Below are 14183 nucleotides of genomic sequence, written 5' to 3' on the forward strand. Positions count from 1 at the left end.
AGAGGAGGGGGGGGCATCGGAACAGCAGCACAACTATGCTTACCGTCTTTTCATCGCCACTGCCCCCCACCTTCTTACACTGCCTGTCTGCCTGCCTGCCACAAATAACCAAATGCAGGAAGACAGTCTGTCAGAGCATTTAGACTCAGCCCAGCGAGTCCTGCTTTTATTTTCTCTGCTCTATTTTTAATGCCTGACCCTTGAGCTATTTTTAGATTTCTGTACATGTAAGCGTTTTGTGTCCTGCTGTGTACGTGTTAGCCGTGTGGGTGTGTGTGTGTGCGTGCACTGGTGTGTATGTGAGGTGTGGGTGTGAAACGCTCATTGTTTAGACTCTGTCAAAATAGCACAATCCAGCAGGGTCAGGATTGTTTAGCTGCAGGGAGGAGGATGCAAGGCGAGGCAAGTGGGCTCGGATGAAGCCCATTCCTGGGATGCGAGGCTGACTCTCCATCACGGCTTCCCACCAATGACAGCCTGCCTCCTCTGAGACCAGCTTCGCACTCACTTTGAACACAGGCGATACATGAGGCACATGGGACTTCTTCTAAAGCTGCTTTCTGATGGCATGTCTAAATACTTCTCATTTGCTTTGTCCTTCACTGACTGTTGTGAAGGATAGATGGATAGATTACCATGTGGCTGGACCGTGATGTCTATCCCATTTGCACTTGCTGCACGGCTGTAAGACCAAACGGATCTGTTTGTCATACGTTTTATTGATTGCAGTGATTTGTGACTTTTTCAAGACGGTTCTTATCGATTGTTTTGTCCAAAGAAGTATAAAGTCCTGTTTTATAACTGTTTTTAACATCGGGTGTTGTGTCCTACTGGGCAGCACGAAGGAATTGAACTTCAGACAATTATTTGTTTGATAATACAGTCAAATCACTCTTAAATGTTTACAAATACTCAGTAGCTGTAGATAGAACTCATCAATAGCTAGCAAACATGACTTCATGGTAACATGTTTTTGTGAATAAGCCTTTTATAAACACATGATATATTAGTTGAGTCATGCTCATTTTTCATCCCTTTCTATTGAGCAGCTACACACGATAACCCGCACACAAAGCTTTCTAGATCTTCCAGATTCTGCACCTCTTTCTGCAGTGTTTCCATAGGTTTCCGCGCAAGTGGTCTGTTAAATTTATTCCACCCCTCCGCACTCCTCAAGGCATGCCCATTCTGCTTGCACTCCAGAGGACTTCCAGGCAGCTGCCGAGCTCATTGTATCCGAAACAAACACAGTTAGGACACTGATAAATTATATTCATTAATTCATTCATTTTCTACCGCTTTTCCTCATGAGGGTCACGGGGGTGCTGGAGCCTATCCCAGCCGTCTTCGGGCGAGAGGGGGGTACACCCTGGACTGGTCGCCAGCCAATCACAGGGCACATATAGACAAACAACCATTCACACTCACATTCATACCTATGGACAATTTGGAGTCACCAATTAACCTAGCATGTTTTTGGAATGTGGGAGGAAACTGCAGTTGATAAATTATATATTTCTCTTTACTCACAACTTGCTCTTCTGATTCTTCAATATGACCAAATAATGTCGGAAAGGCATCGGACTTCAGCAAAATTGTCCAGCTTCGTATAATCTTGATTCTTGCCTCTTTAGAAAAGCTAAACAAAATCATCTTTCCCTTACACCAGAACATTTCCTTCATGCCATTGCTAACATGGTGAACAGAGGTAAGGGTGTGCGGGGTGGGGAGCATGCCCATATAGAAAGTCCGGGTTGCATTGACGTCAGTAGAAGTCTGTAAAACAGAGCATCCCAAACATCTATTTCAGAAAAGAGGAACCATAAGACTATATATTATCACTTTTAGCCCAATGGAGTCACTTGTTTTTATTTTTAAATGGGCAACTATAATGTCAAATTATAGGCTAACACTACAAGCATCACTACACATTTGTGGCATCATCTAAAAGTAAATCAAAAAAGGCATGTCCTTATTTAGTGTGGCACACAGTGAAGGGGGCTATGTGAGCACAAAGGTACTTGTCACTGCAGTACTTCTACAGCCGCTGGGGGACTTTTAGCACGGCAAAGTAACAAAGTAACAGAGCTTTTCCTGGAGAAGGAAACTCATATTGTATACAAATCAGGGTGAAACCACAAATGTTTTTTATATTTAAAAAACTAAACAAAATTGGACTGAAAAGTGGGACTAAGAGGTGCAAGAGCAACGTGCATTAACACTGATTAGAGCCCCAGAATTGAAAGTCAGCCATGAACCTGACTTCACGTCACTGTAGCACATATACACTAAAATAATAACCCACTGGAAAATGTCAGGGTTTCTATGACAGCTGCCCCCACCCTCACTGTACCCAACTCCTCAGCTCTCTGCAGTGCTGCAGTCTGCTTATTTACTATCAGTAAGTGTGGAGGGGCACATGCTCATTCTTGGCTTTCACTGACAAGCTGCCGCCCTCTCACACACTCACACACACCCTGCATTACGCTAAGATGAACGCCTGCAGACGCCACATTTCAAGTGACGGGGGGCTCTTATGCAAAAACATTTATAACGTGCTGCGCAAGCACGAGAACGGCCGCTCGATGCTTTGACGCAAGCGTTCATGCTTGATGGCGATGAAGCAGGAACACAGGCCCACATCTGCATATGGCTCTGCATGAATGCACTCGTGAGCAGGGCACACAGATGCTGCTCTGGTCCCTCATAAGGAGCGCCACATGGCTTCTTCTTCTTCTATTATTATTTCTCTCACAATAAATCATAAAATACCCAGACAAGGTGATTGCAAGGGACTTGGTTGTTGTGATACATTATTAATGGAAGAGAGTGGGCAGACCGCACAGGTGCTCCGTCATGGTGTAGTCAGCATTTTAACCTGTGCTGACACTTCCAGTTAGCTTGCACCCGTGGCAGCAGCAAGACAATACATACAGATGGTTGCGAGCACATGATGGATTTTTTTTTCCGCCTGCAGTTGTCTTTAGAAGACACACGCATGCTGAGCAGGCTCTTCTCCAGAGGGAAGCACACCTTTGATATTAATAAAACTCACGTCATGCTTAGATGTGCAATTATTTTCTGAGCAAAATGGTGGCAAGACGGTGGCCTGTCTGCTCTTTTTTTTCAAGAATGCCTTATGGCATCCATCCATTTTCTGTACCGCTTTCTGTTGTTTGTCTATATGTGCCCTGTGATTGGCTGACGACCAGTCCAGGGTGTACCCTGCGTCTCGCCCTGAAGACAGCTGGGATAGGCTCCGGCATGCCCGCGACCCTAGTGAGGCTAAGCAGTACAGAAAATGGATGGATGGATGTTTTTATTATTGTGCCCGTTATGAGATCATTTAAACCTGCAATAAAAGCCAGTTATTCAATTACTGACATCTAGTGACCAATGCAGAACACTACAATCACAAATTAGAACTTTCATTCATTCATTTTCTACCGCTTTTTTCCTCATGAGGGTCTCGGGGGTGCTGGACTGGTCGCCAGCCAATCACAGGGCACATATAGACAAACAACCATTCACACTCACATTCATACCTATGGACAATTTGGAGTCACCAATTAACCTAGCATGTTTTTGGAATGTGGGAGGAAACCGGAGTACCCGGAGAAAACCCACGCATGCACGGGGCGAACATGCAAACTCCACACAGATATGGCCGAGGGTGGAATTGAACTCAGGTCTCCAGCACTCATGCAGTCGGATTTACAATATTATGGGGAAAAATGTTTTGAGTTTGATTGAACCTTTTGGAACAAAACCGAGGTACCACTGAGATGGCCCAGGGTGGAATTGAACCCTTGTCTCCTAGCTGTGAGGTCTGCGCGCTATCCACTAGACCGCCGTGCCGCCCCAAATTAGAACTTAATGTCACTTAACAACCTTGCTCGCTGTTGTTCACCAAAGAATATTTCCTCCTAGTATTTTTAAGACTCTTCAATTCAGACACGATGCCTGTATTAAAAGTTCCTTAGTCTCGCTTCTCCACAATCCCACCTTCCCCCACAGGCCTTTCTGTTGGACGCCCCAAATGCAAGGCATCATTTATTCAGCACAAGAAGATTTTCACCACTGCTCCAGTGACGTCGGTGCCGTGCTCCCTGATATCAATGCCAAGGACAGTAAGTTGCATCCTTGTGCTTAGCTTTCTAAGTAATTGTCATCTAGTGACCGCAAGCTGCTGGCGGTCAAAGTAGCACTGGAGGAGTGGAGACAGGGGCCGGAGGGGGGGCCACCTGGCCTTTTCAGGTATGGACTTGAGCCCGTTTTACTTATTTTATTCTTTATATTATTACTTTTTTATATCCCTGTGCATAAGTCACTGTAAGCTAGTTTCATTTGGACTATTGAGGTCTGTATTACCATTTGGAATGTCACTTTGACAGTAGTACTTCCTGTCAGTGCTCTACTTCTTGCCAGAACTGGGCTAAACAACAGAAACCTCGTGTAGCATGACATCTTTAATTGAAATATATTAAAAAGGTTTTGAAAGTGGATCTGTCCTAATTTAAAACAATACACATGCTGGGAGAGAACTGAACATGGGGGAAAAAAAACACACACTCTCTCTCCATCTCACACTCAGCTTTATGAGTGGTCGTGACCCGCCTATTAAAATACATGTAATGAAGTGGAGCAGCTCCAGTTGATATTGAAGTTGTGAACCACTTTATGATGGTTGGAGAGGTCCCAGGAGACATGGTCCTGGACAAAGACACACATTTTTCTATGGTAGAAAGTAGGGCTGTCCCCATCCCAGCTTCAGAGTCGGGATGGGGTGCCAAGATGGGATAATAATGACTTTTGACACAACATCGGGCCAGTGAGGTTGCCGTATAAGGTTCGTAACCATGGTAAAGTTAGTTTCATGTTGGATATTCTTCTCCTTAGCGACAGTGGTAGTTACCCCTCACTGTGTTAGCACTGTGGGAGATCGCACGGCCAAGGTGGCTCTCCTTGCACCCCACTGGACATCTAGACATTTCAGGTATCAACTTAGTGTCACCACTATGTGAATAATGTCTTACCTCAGCCACCACTAAGAACAATTTGCTTGCACGGGAGGTACTGCTCTAACTGCTGGTTGTTTATATAAGGGACTGTAAATCACACTGCAAATTGATCTATAACTGTCAAAATCAAAATTAAAAATTATTTTGCATGCCCATTTTTATCTTTTATTAGCTTATGTCCCAGAGGTTTTGTTACAAAACCAACAGTACAGTTGTGCTGTGTAACAAAAAAGTTAATTCAGCTTTGCTTTCATCCACACAGACTTCTGGGGGTGTTTTTAATATTTTAAAATAAGGTCACAAGTAATTTATTATGTTTCTGTGTGAGTCTTTTAATAACATGTGAGTGAGAAGGTCAGTTCCACCCCCCCCAACGTGTGCGTCTGGACAATGAGCCATGAAGCGGAATATTCCAATGAGGGCGTTTTCCTGTGCGGTTGCTGCCTCATAAATACTATATCTCATTGACTTTGACAACTCAAGGAACTTAAGGTGATTGAATAGAGTTGTCCACATGTTTTGGGCTATTAGGATGTCAGCTGATGTACTTTTGCCTGATGGAAAACATCTGAGTTGAGCTCCTCACTGTCAGTTTCAAAACACACATACATACTTTACATACTTTACATACTGTATATACATGTATAAATACATACACACACTAGGACAAGGTCATGGTGTGAAAGTAGCTCTGACTATGTCATGACACTAAATGAGTAGAATATATGCATAAATCTCGACAGGGTTGTTGAAGCCGTTGGTTGGATTATTTGTTTATGTGCTACTGCCAGTTGAGGCTTTTAAAAATGCACAGTTGAAGTGCACTCAGTGCAAGAACAGCAGCTCTCTGCACGACTCAATGTCAGCACGCTCACGCCACAATGCTAATTGATGCTAATGCACAATACTCTGTCAAACCACAGCAAGTATAGAGACTCCTAGACATCACGTAGGACATACTCAGAAGTCAAACTCAAGCCCGGGGGGCGGAAGAAAATGTTTACAGTGATCTGCATAATTAAGCAATAATTCTCATATAGACTACTACTCTTCTGCTATAATTTGTGGACACATTATTGTATGTACTGTAGCACAAATTTCACAACCCTTCTTAATTAAAGGGACCAGATTCAGACCAAAAATCTAAATAATTCAACTGCACACAGCTAAAAATGGCAGAACTTTAACTATTACACCGTGTCTGTACAAAATAACATCATAATGAGTCAAAAAAATAATAATTAGTAAAAAAGTGATCATTTGAACTATAGCAAAGCATGCTGGGAAACGCATCATCTTCCCATTCCACAGCTGAGAACTTTTCCGGGCTACATATCTCACGAATTGTGATCCATCCATCCGCTTATCCTCACTAGGGTCGTCTATCCCAACCGTCTTCGGGCGAGAGGCGGGGTACACCCTGGACTGGTCGCCAGCTAATTAAACTAGCATGTTTGTGGAATGTGGGAGGAAACCAGAGTACCTGGAGAAAACCCACGCACAAGGAGAACATGCAAATCCCGCAAGTGGAGAATCGAACACGGGTCTCCTGACTGTGTGGCCTACATGCTAACCACTCGCGGCCACTGATTTCAAATATATATTGATATAGATGACTGTGGCTTTGACCCATTGAGAGAGTGATTTGACGTGGTTGATCAACAATCAACTTTATCGAAACGAACAACCACGCCAAAACAACCATAGTCGTACATCCGTGGAAAGTAGAAAACCAGGAAACACAAAACCAGAGAGGTGCATTATATCGGTATCTTCCAATCGCAGGTGATTTTCTCTAAATCTGACCACACCAACATTTTTTTTCAACCTGGGTTATTGGGGCATGTCCTGTCATGTTTGCAACTTCAAATGAGCATCTGTGTGTGTGCACTGATGACACAGAGTCTGCTTCATTCACCAATTATGATGGTTAAAAGGACAAGAAGGTTAAGAATTTCAGGATAAATAGTGGAGGGGGAGGTCAATGTCCAGTTCTGCCTACAACCGAAAGTAGGTTTTGAGTCTGGACACCCTGTGCGATTTATTGACACCTGTAGGACCTTGGAAAACATATTAATTCCAACACAATATTGACTTTGACAAGGTGAGTTGAAAGTAGCCAAAAAGCAAGCCTGGATATGTGGAAGACTCATAGGATATTTTCTGTTTTTAAACTTATTCCAGCCCTGGAAACAAAGCTATAATACACAACAGAGCATTCTGGGCAGTAAAATGATGTCATTGTTGCCAAAAAAAGATGGAGACTGATTCCACAGTGGGCTTTAAATGTCCAACAGTGGCTAGTGAAGCCATGCTGGGAATATTCCTGACCTCCTTCCCTGCTTGTTGTTGCTATATAAAAGAAAAAAGGTCTGGTTTCCATGGTAACCCCAAATTTCATCAGCAGGGGTCATTTGGTATTGTGTCACCCTGCTAGGTGGCGCTCTGCCATATTCACACCGCAAAGCCTCTGGTGCTCTTGGTGGTGGCTTGCATCGAGCGTTTCCTGCACATTTCATGCTCGAGTGGGCTGACCCAGTCATGTCGCAACCATTCATTTCGCCATCACAAGAAGAATTCATTCATATATCACATGTATGTGCCTATACATCAGCTATACACTCATTGTGTATTCTTTCAGAAGTGAGGGCTGTATATATTTTCTAAGGTCATTATGGAATGTGACTGACAGTCGAATGCTCACACATCAAAAAAAAAAAAAAGACCTGCTAGAATCTTGCTAGATTTAGTAGTGGCCATAAATAAATAAACATATTGCGCATTGCTGGAGTTTTTTTATTCCATTTTTCATTCGATTACACAATAATGTTTAAAGATTAATAGTTAACGCTTGTTCATGATGCGTTTACAAGTTCTTGAGAATTTCAAAGAGACTGTACTATACTGCTCTCAGATAAACATATTTTTAGTTGTTTATGATTTTACTAAATATGGAAATACACTACTTTTTCTTGTGATGATATAGCATTAATCTTGCTAGACAAATTTCCCATTAAAGGGGACCTGTTATGCTTTTTCCACTTTTGAGAAATGGTCTTTCGCTTGTATAGTGCTTTTCCACCGCTAAGGCACTCAAAGAGCTTTGACACTGTTAGCACATTTACTAACTGATGATGCAGCATCAGGACCAACTGGTCTTACCAACCAACCTTGCCCAAGCATACTTCAACATGATCATGGCAGGGCGGAGGATCAAGCCCACCACCTTCAGGTTGGGAGACGACCACTATACCAACTGAGGCAACATGCTAACCACCGTGGAGCAAAATAATCGACCAGTATTATTTTGGGCTAATGCTGGTCAGCAGCCAGCACTGCATAAGGATGTAGGGAAAGAAGTCCCACAAAAACTCAAATAACTACAAAACATATAGCTACATAGTAGATTATATTATAGTTTTATATTCAAAAACACGACTGGATAGAACTGATTGTGGACTTCCCGTCCATCCCGGCGAAATTGAATTCAGTGTTCCTCAATTTCTTCATTAAATTATCAAAGCGCAAGCAAATGCGACTTTCTTTGGCCCCATGACAGGTTATTATGCAGTTGCACGCAATAAAAAACTGCACGGCCAGTAAGCCAGTATGCCAACAATACAGTACAAATTGACTATTTTGGGGCTATCAACACGGAAACATTTTCAGGTCAAAACGGCTAAGTAGTTTATTGTTTCAGCCGCTCATCCACATGGAAACGGTGTTCTGGGTGCCCTGAAACTGTAGTTTTTTTAGTGGGAAAATCTGAAAAAAACACAGGCTCAGTGTTTCCATGCAGACAAGCAATCTGCTACTTTTTTTAAAGCCATGACATCAGCAGCCCGTCACCCTCACATGATCATAGGTGAGCTTTTACAACAAGCGAACAGAATATCTAAATATTTTGAATGTCATGACTCAGCACAGTCTATATTATCCCGTTTTTTTCTTGTTTCCCAAAATGACGCACAAGTAATTCCACTTTGTCGTAAATCGAGATGAACCTTGGAAACTGCAAAATGATGGAATTTTGCACATGCGTTCCTTCTTCTTCTATAGTTTGGTGCCTATCAGTTTCACTCAGTGATCCATTCCCGTATCGTTCTAATCTGGCACAGTGTGGATGCAATTTTTTTTCAACACCGCCCCAAATACCAGGAACGTCATGAACATCTCGGTGTAAATAGGGCCTTTGTTACCGGACAAAAAAACGAGAGACTGTATAAAAACAGAGGCAAAATTGTAGAACCAATTTTTGATGCACAGTGAATCATGCAAAAACTAGAGTGTACGAAAACCAAGGTTTGGCTGTAGTTGAGACTGAATCAACAGTGCCTCTGCTGGTCGCGGCCATGTAATGCACTCTATTTTTACGTTATGGGCTTTGAGACACAAGTAATCAACACTTCCACACAAGTGACTTGTTCCCAAGGATCAATTAAAATGATTATCATGGCCATCCCTAACACATATGCACAACCAATGAAAGGTGGTGGGTTCCAGCAGGGGATGATGGGAGTGATGCAGCAGGTGCCGGCGTCTCTGAGTGCTACTCGGTTAACGAGACGCCCCAAGGGGATTAGCAAACACCGGTGCAACTCCCATCACTTCTGTATAACGGAGCCCTCACCCACAAAGCTCCAGTTAAGTCAGCAGCACAATGGTTACAGGACCTGAGTGTTGATGATTGTAGCTATGGTATCAAAATGCAGAGCACGGACTGCGTCGCTGGCTGAGGCCTGATAAGCAAGCGCAATGCTAGCTGTGTTAGGGAACAACTAAAGGCAATGCCGAGGGTGTTGCCACGGGCAACTGGAGGTGGCCATATGCTGGATCGACGACTGCACTTGCGATTAGTGACACTTTCTCAGGAATGGCAGCGCAGCAAGAATAATTTGAGAAGTGTGCATGCTGCATGACTGCTTTTCACTGTGGGCTTCATTCCCTTTTTACACATCGCCATAAATGAAAGCTAAATGGAGTGAAGAGAAGATGGAAGCAGTTCAATCAGTCTGATTAACAGGGAAAGAGATCATTAGAACCCCCCTCCTACTTATTGGATTCTACAGTGACGCAAACACTGATGCTTTATAGATAGAGCCTCATGCACTCTTTTGTGTACACAACTGTGCATGGGGTTATTTTTGTACAAATACATTCTGGTGTCAAATCCAAAAAGACCTTCTCGTCTTGATGTTGCTCCTTTTTCTGCATCATGACTGATGGTGTGTGCTGCAATGGTTTTTTTTTCCTCTCCTGCTAAACAGAAGCTTTTTAAGGCTGGCGTCATCTTAGGAAAATCTATTTATTTGATGTTTCAATAATACGTGGCAAAGAGCTGCACGGCTGTGGAATAATTAAGCATGCTGACATCCATCAAGGGCTTAAAAGGCGAATGTGGATTTTTATTATGTACTGTACATAAGGGCAGGTGCAGGGTACTGTGCTAATGGACATGCAGACAACCTGCACAATATGCTACAAAACGTTTGTCGGTGACCTTAACGTCACCTTCCGGCGTTGGCATTATGCTCCTGCATGACGATGAATAAAAATTAAATTGCAAACTGACAAGCGCATTCCAAAGCAACAGGTGGTGTTGCCAATGACCATAACAACGATGGTTTATCCAAGTTAATGGAAGTCAGAGGTGTGGATCCTGAGTTACTCCTGAGTTTCTCCATACAACACTTGGAAAAGATAACCAGGCATAATCGATTACAGTACACCACAAAATGAGTCGCCTTATGAAGTAAAAACAACTGCTCTAACTGTGACATCATACAAAAGCTAATTCCCACCAAGCGGCACGGCTCACTTCTCCATTGCAAAGCTCAGTAAATCCTGACCGGCTTTGTGTTTCCACCATGAATAGCATCATCAGGGTGGTGATATGTCAAATAGTATAGCAAGGAAGTTACCTATAGACAGTATATATGCTAGAATTAGTTTATACAAGTCTTAAAATTGTATTGTAGCATAGTATTACTAGCGTAATTTATAGTGACATGCAGTCAGGAAAACATTTTTTGATGAAAATTTCATGAATAATTTGAAAGCGTCTCTTCTCAGCTTAGTGCGCAAGTCCTGCCGACCATCTGAGTGCACTGAATTGGATCATGGCGCCTGCCAATTTGTCGGCATGTCGCCAATAATATAATACTGCAGAAACATTTATTATGCACCATGACTTTCTAATGTATTTACAGTAAGTGTGACATCATTATTCCTGCTAATCAGACAATAAAATACACAGAGGTAGGGATGTGCGTGTGTATGTTTTTTTTTGTTTTCTTGCAAGCAGCTGTTAGTAGCAAGTCAAATGCAATATATGTGTATACGCCGCTGAAGGAATGAATTCATTCGACCGTCAAGATGGAGAATGATACTGTACAGTATGTCCAACCTCACCAGGAGGTGATCAGACTTTAACAAAGTATCAGAACTTTTCCAGGAAGAACTGGGGATGTCCGATATTGGCTTTTTTGCTGATATTGTCCAACTCTCAATTTCCAAAAATACCGATATCGGCCGATACTGATACCGATATGTGTAACATGTCACACCTCTTGTGCTGTGTGTGTTGTATACAGCATTTTTTTTATGAAAAAGATGATACCAATATAACATTTTATGCTGATATCGGGACAAGTGAGTTATTTTTATTTTTTTTATCCTATATTAATTCCTAAGAAATCATTGAGTTTGGGTTCTGCTCTAGTTTTTCTCCTTCCTTGCCTTGCTCACTGAAGTGCTTCCTCGTTTGGGGTTCAGTTGGTTTTCTTTCGTGCCTTGAGTTAATAAAACCGACTTAATTAAACAAAGAAAATGGTGTAACGGAATGTGCTAACAGTATCTACAGACAAACTAGTTTTCAAATCATTCCATTATAATACAAAAAGCAGTGGACATTAGCTCCGCCCACAATAAGTATAACTACTGTGACTGGCCCCCCACAATGAAGAGATAATGAAAAGGTTCTTTTCAGTTGAGTTTGTGCCCATTGTTTTGGCATTGTTGGGGCTGACAGTAGCCTGTTTTGTTTAAAATGAATTTCTGGGAGGGCCTTAGTAACTATGAAACATGGTAACATGAAGTCTAGGTACTATATGAAATAGTTGATACATATGTCGCATAACAGCACAGATACAAACCTGTACAGGGGTCCGGGGATCTTAAAAGGCTATCAAGTGTGTTCTGCCCCCCTCTACGTGGAGTACACTCACCTGTACTTCATACTGGTGTGGCGCCCAATGGCTTCTTTCATATGCGCGTGGCCCTGCGGGGTCTGGCGGGACCCGGGGCCCTCCCGGATCTTGACCGACCCTTGGGACATGTAGTTGCCATTACTGCCTTGTCCACTCCCTCCTCCGCCTCCTCCGCCACCTCCTCCACCTGATCCACCACCACTACCACCTCCACTGCCACCACTGCCACCTCCACCACCTCCTCCTACTCCTCCACTGCTGCCTCCAGGAGGCGGAGCGGTACGGAGGCCACAAAGGCGGTCCTCACTGCGACTCTTGAGGTTGTGCTCGGTGCAGGCAAAGGACACCTGCATCCTGACCCTGGTTTCCGGGGGATTGACTTAGGGGGTGAAACCTTTCTTCGCAACTTGGTACAAATGTCAAACTGATTCAGGAGGTGCTGCTTGTGTGTATGTGCGGCGTAGCTCCTCCTAAAAGGGTCTCCCTCCAGTGGGCCCAGGTTAAAGATTTTGGCTGAGAGTTACAGGGGGAGGGGGTGCAGGCAAGAGTCCAGTCTCTAACATGACACATGCAGAGCTGCCGTCTGCTCCGTCTCCTGTCTGCTGATAAAAACCTGGCAGAAGGTTCTAGTTAGAGTTTCCTCTCTCGCAAGATGCATGGGGGCTGCGGTCCAGTTTAAAAAAAACACACCCAAGGATGCTTGCTTGCAGATTTTGAGGAGTGTTCCTGTTGGGTATGGGGCCCACATACATGCACACAGGCTCCTGAAGCTTCAGCTGAGGTGAGTTGTTCCCGCCTTGAGCCTGAGAGCTCGCCAGCGTATACTGCAGCAATGACACTCACATCCTCTCACTTGGCGTCGAAATAAAGCATTTTTTCTTCTTCTTCTATTTGTCGCAAGATGAGGAAAAACAAGGCTTACGTGAAAAATTCAATGCATCATCGTCATGCATGCAGCAGCCCTGAGCACCATCACAACAGAGAGATGAATGGCAGCTAGAAAATAAAATACAAATAATAACTCTCTCTTTGTTTCTTCTTTTTTTTGGTTTTAATAATTACCTTCTTCAGTGTGAGAAGTGGCAAACATGCCGGTAGCAGCAGCTGTGCAAGCCGTGAGCGGCTCTGCTGCTTCTTCTTGCACAGACTGTCACGGAGCAAAACGCATTGAACATTGTGGACCCCAAAATCAGCTGCCTCGATGTGTCCTCATTGAGCAACATCCCCTTCATCGTTCTTCTTGTCTTGCTTTTTTTTTGGTCCTCCTTTTTGCTTTTTCCACAAGCTCCCAAAATGTTCACGACACAGCGTGCAACATCTCTCTCTCTCTCTCCCTATCTCTCTCTCCCTCGTCTGCGCTCTCTCTCTCTCTCTCTCTCCCATTCATCACACGGGTGAACACATTTCCTCACATCATCATGTGTGTGCAGCTTATGCAATTAGAAAATGCATCTATCTATCCATCTAATAATCTATACATGCACTTTCAACCCCCCCACACACACAACAAATAAAGCTCTCCATGTCTCTGTGTAGGCATCTCCGCAGCTCCATCTCTCTGTACACCACACCCATTTATCTGAATGAGCAGCCATCACAATTACGCTGCAACATCTGTATCATCATCTAGGAGTGTGAGGCAGATGTGTATGAATCCATATGTCGCATCATAAGAATCATGTGTATCATGGTGTTGAGACTACTTAGCACTGCTCCCCTCAGTCAGCAGGACAATCTCTGCTCATCAACAACAAAACCTCACTGCTGCAAGTACACTTGCACACATTCATCATTTTCCTGCCATTTTGCTTATGTCAAATAGAAGCTTGCATTGGGGCATTCTGCAGTCCCGGAGCAGATTGCACAACAGCAGCAGAGTAGAACTTTTGTTGAGACGGCAATTTATATCCAGGAAAACTACTGTGTACTGTTGTAGTTTTGAACAAAATGGGGC

The 14183-nt window shown here is 43.4% G+C and overlaps 1 protein-coding gene across 3 annotated transcripts in view; it reads right to left on the reverse strand.

Moving 5' to 3' along the window:
- The window catches only part of LOC131138415 (voltage-gated potassium channel subunit beta-3-like), a 29176-nt gene that overhangs the window by 11201 nt on the left and 3792 nt on the right, over positions 1–14183 (reverse strand). The window contains exon 1 of one of the 3 annotated variants that reach the window (XM_058087306.1): positions 12248–13691. The exons of 1 other annotated variant lie outside the window; for it this stretch is intronic. In XM_058087306.1, coding sequence (XP_057943289.1) covers positions 12248–12582 — 335 coding nt within the window. In that variant the 5' untranslated portion in view covers positions 12583–13691. Of the gene's footprint in view, positions 1–12247; positions 13692–14183 lie in introns of those variants that run through there. One more of the 3 variants, XM_058087308.1, reaches the window with a different exon arrangement.

The sequence above is a fragment of the Doryrhamphus excisus genome, chromosome 11, assembly GCF_030265055.1.
Source record: "Doryrhamphus excisus isolate RoL2022-K1 chromosome 11, RoL_Dexc_1.0, whole genome shotgun sequence".
NCBI classification, from domain to species: Eukaryota; Metazoa; Chordata; class Actinopteri; order Syngnathiformes; family Syngnathidae; genus Doryrhamphus; species Doryrhamphus excisus.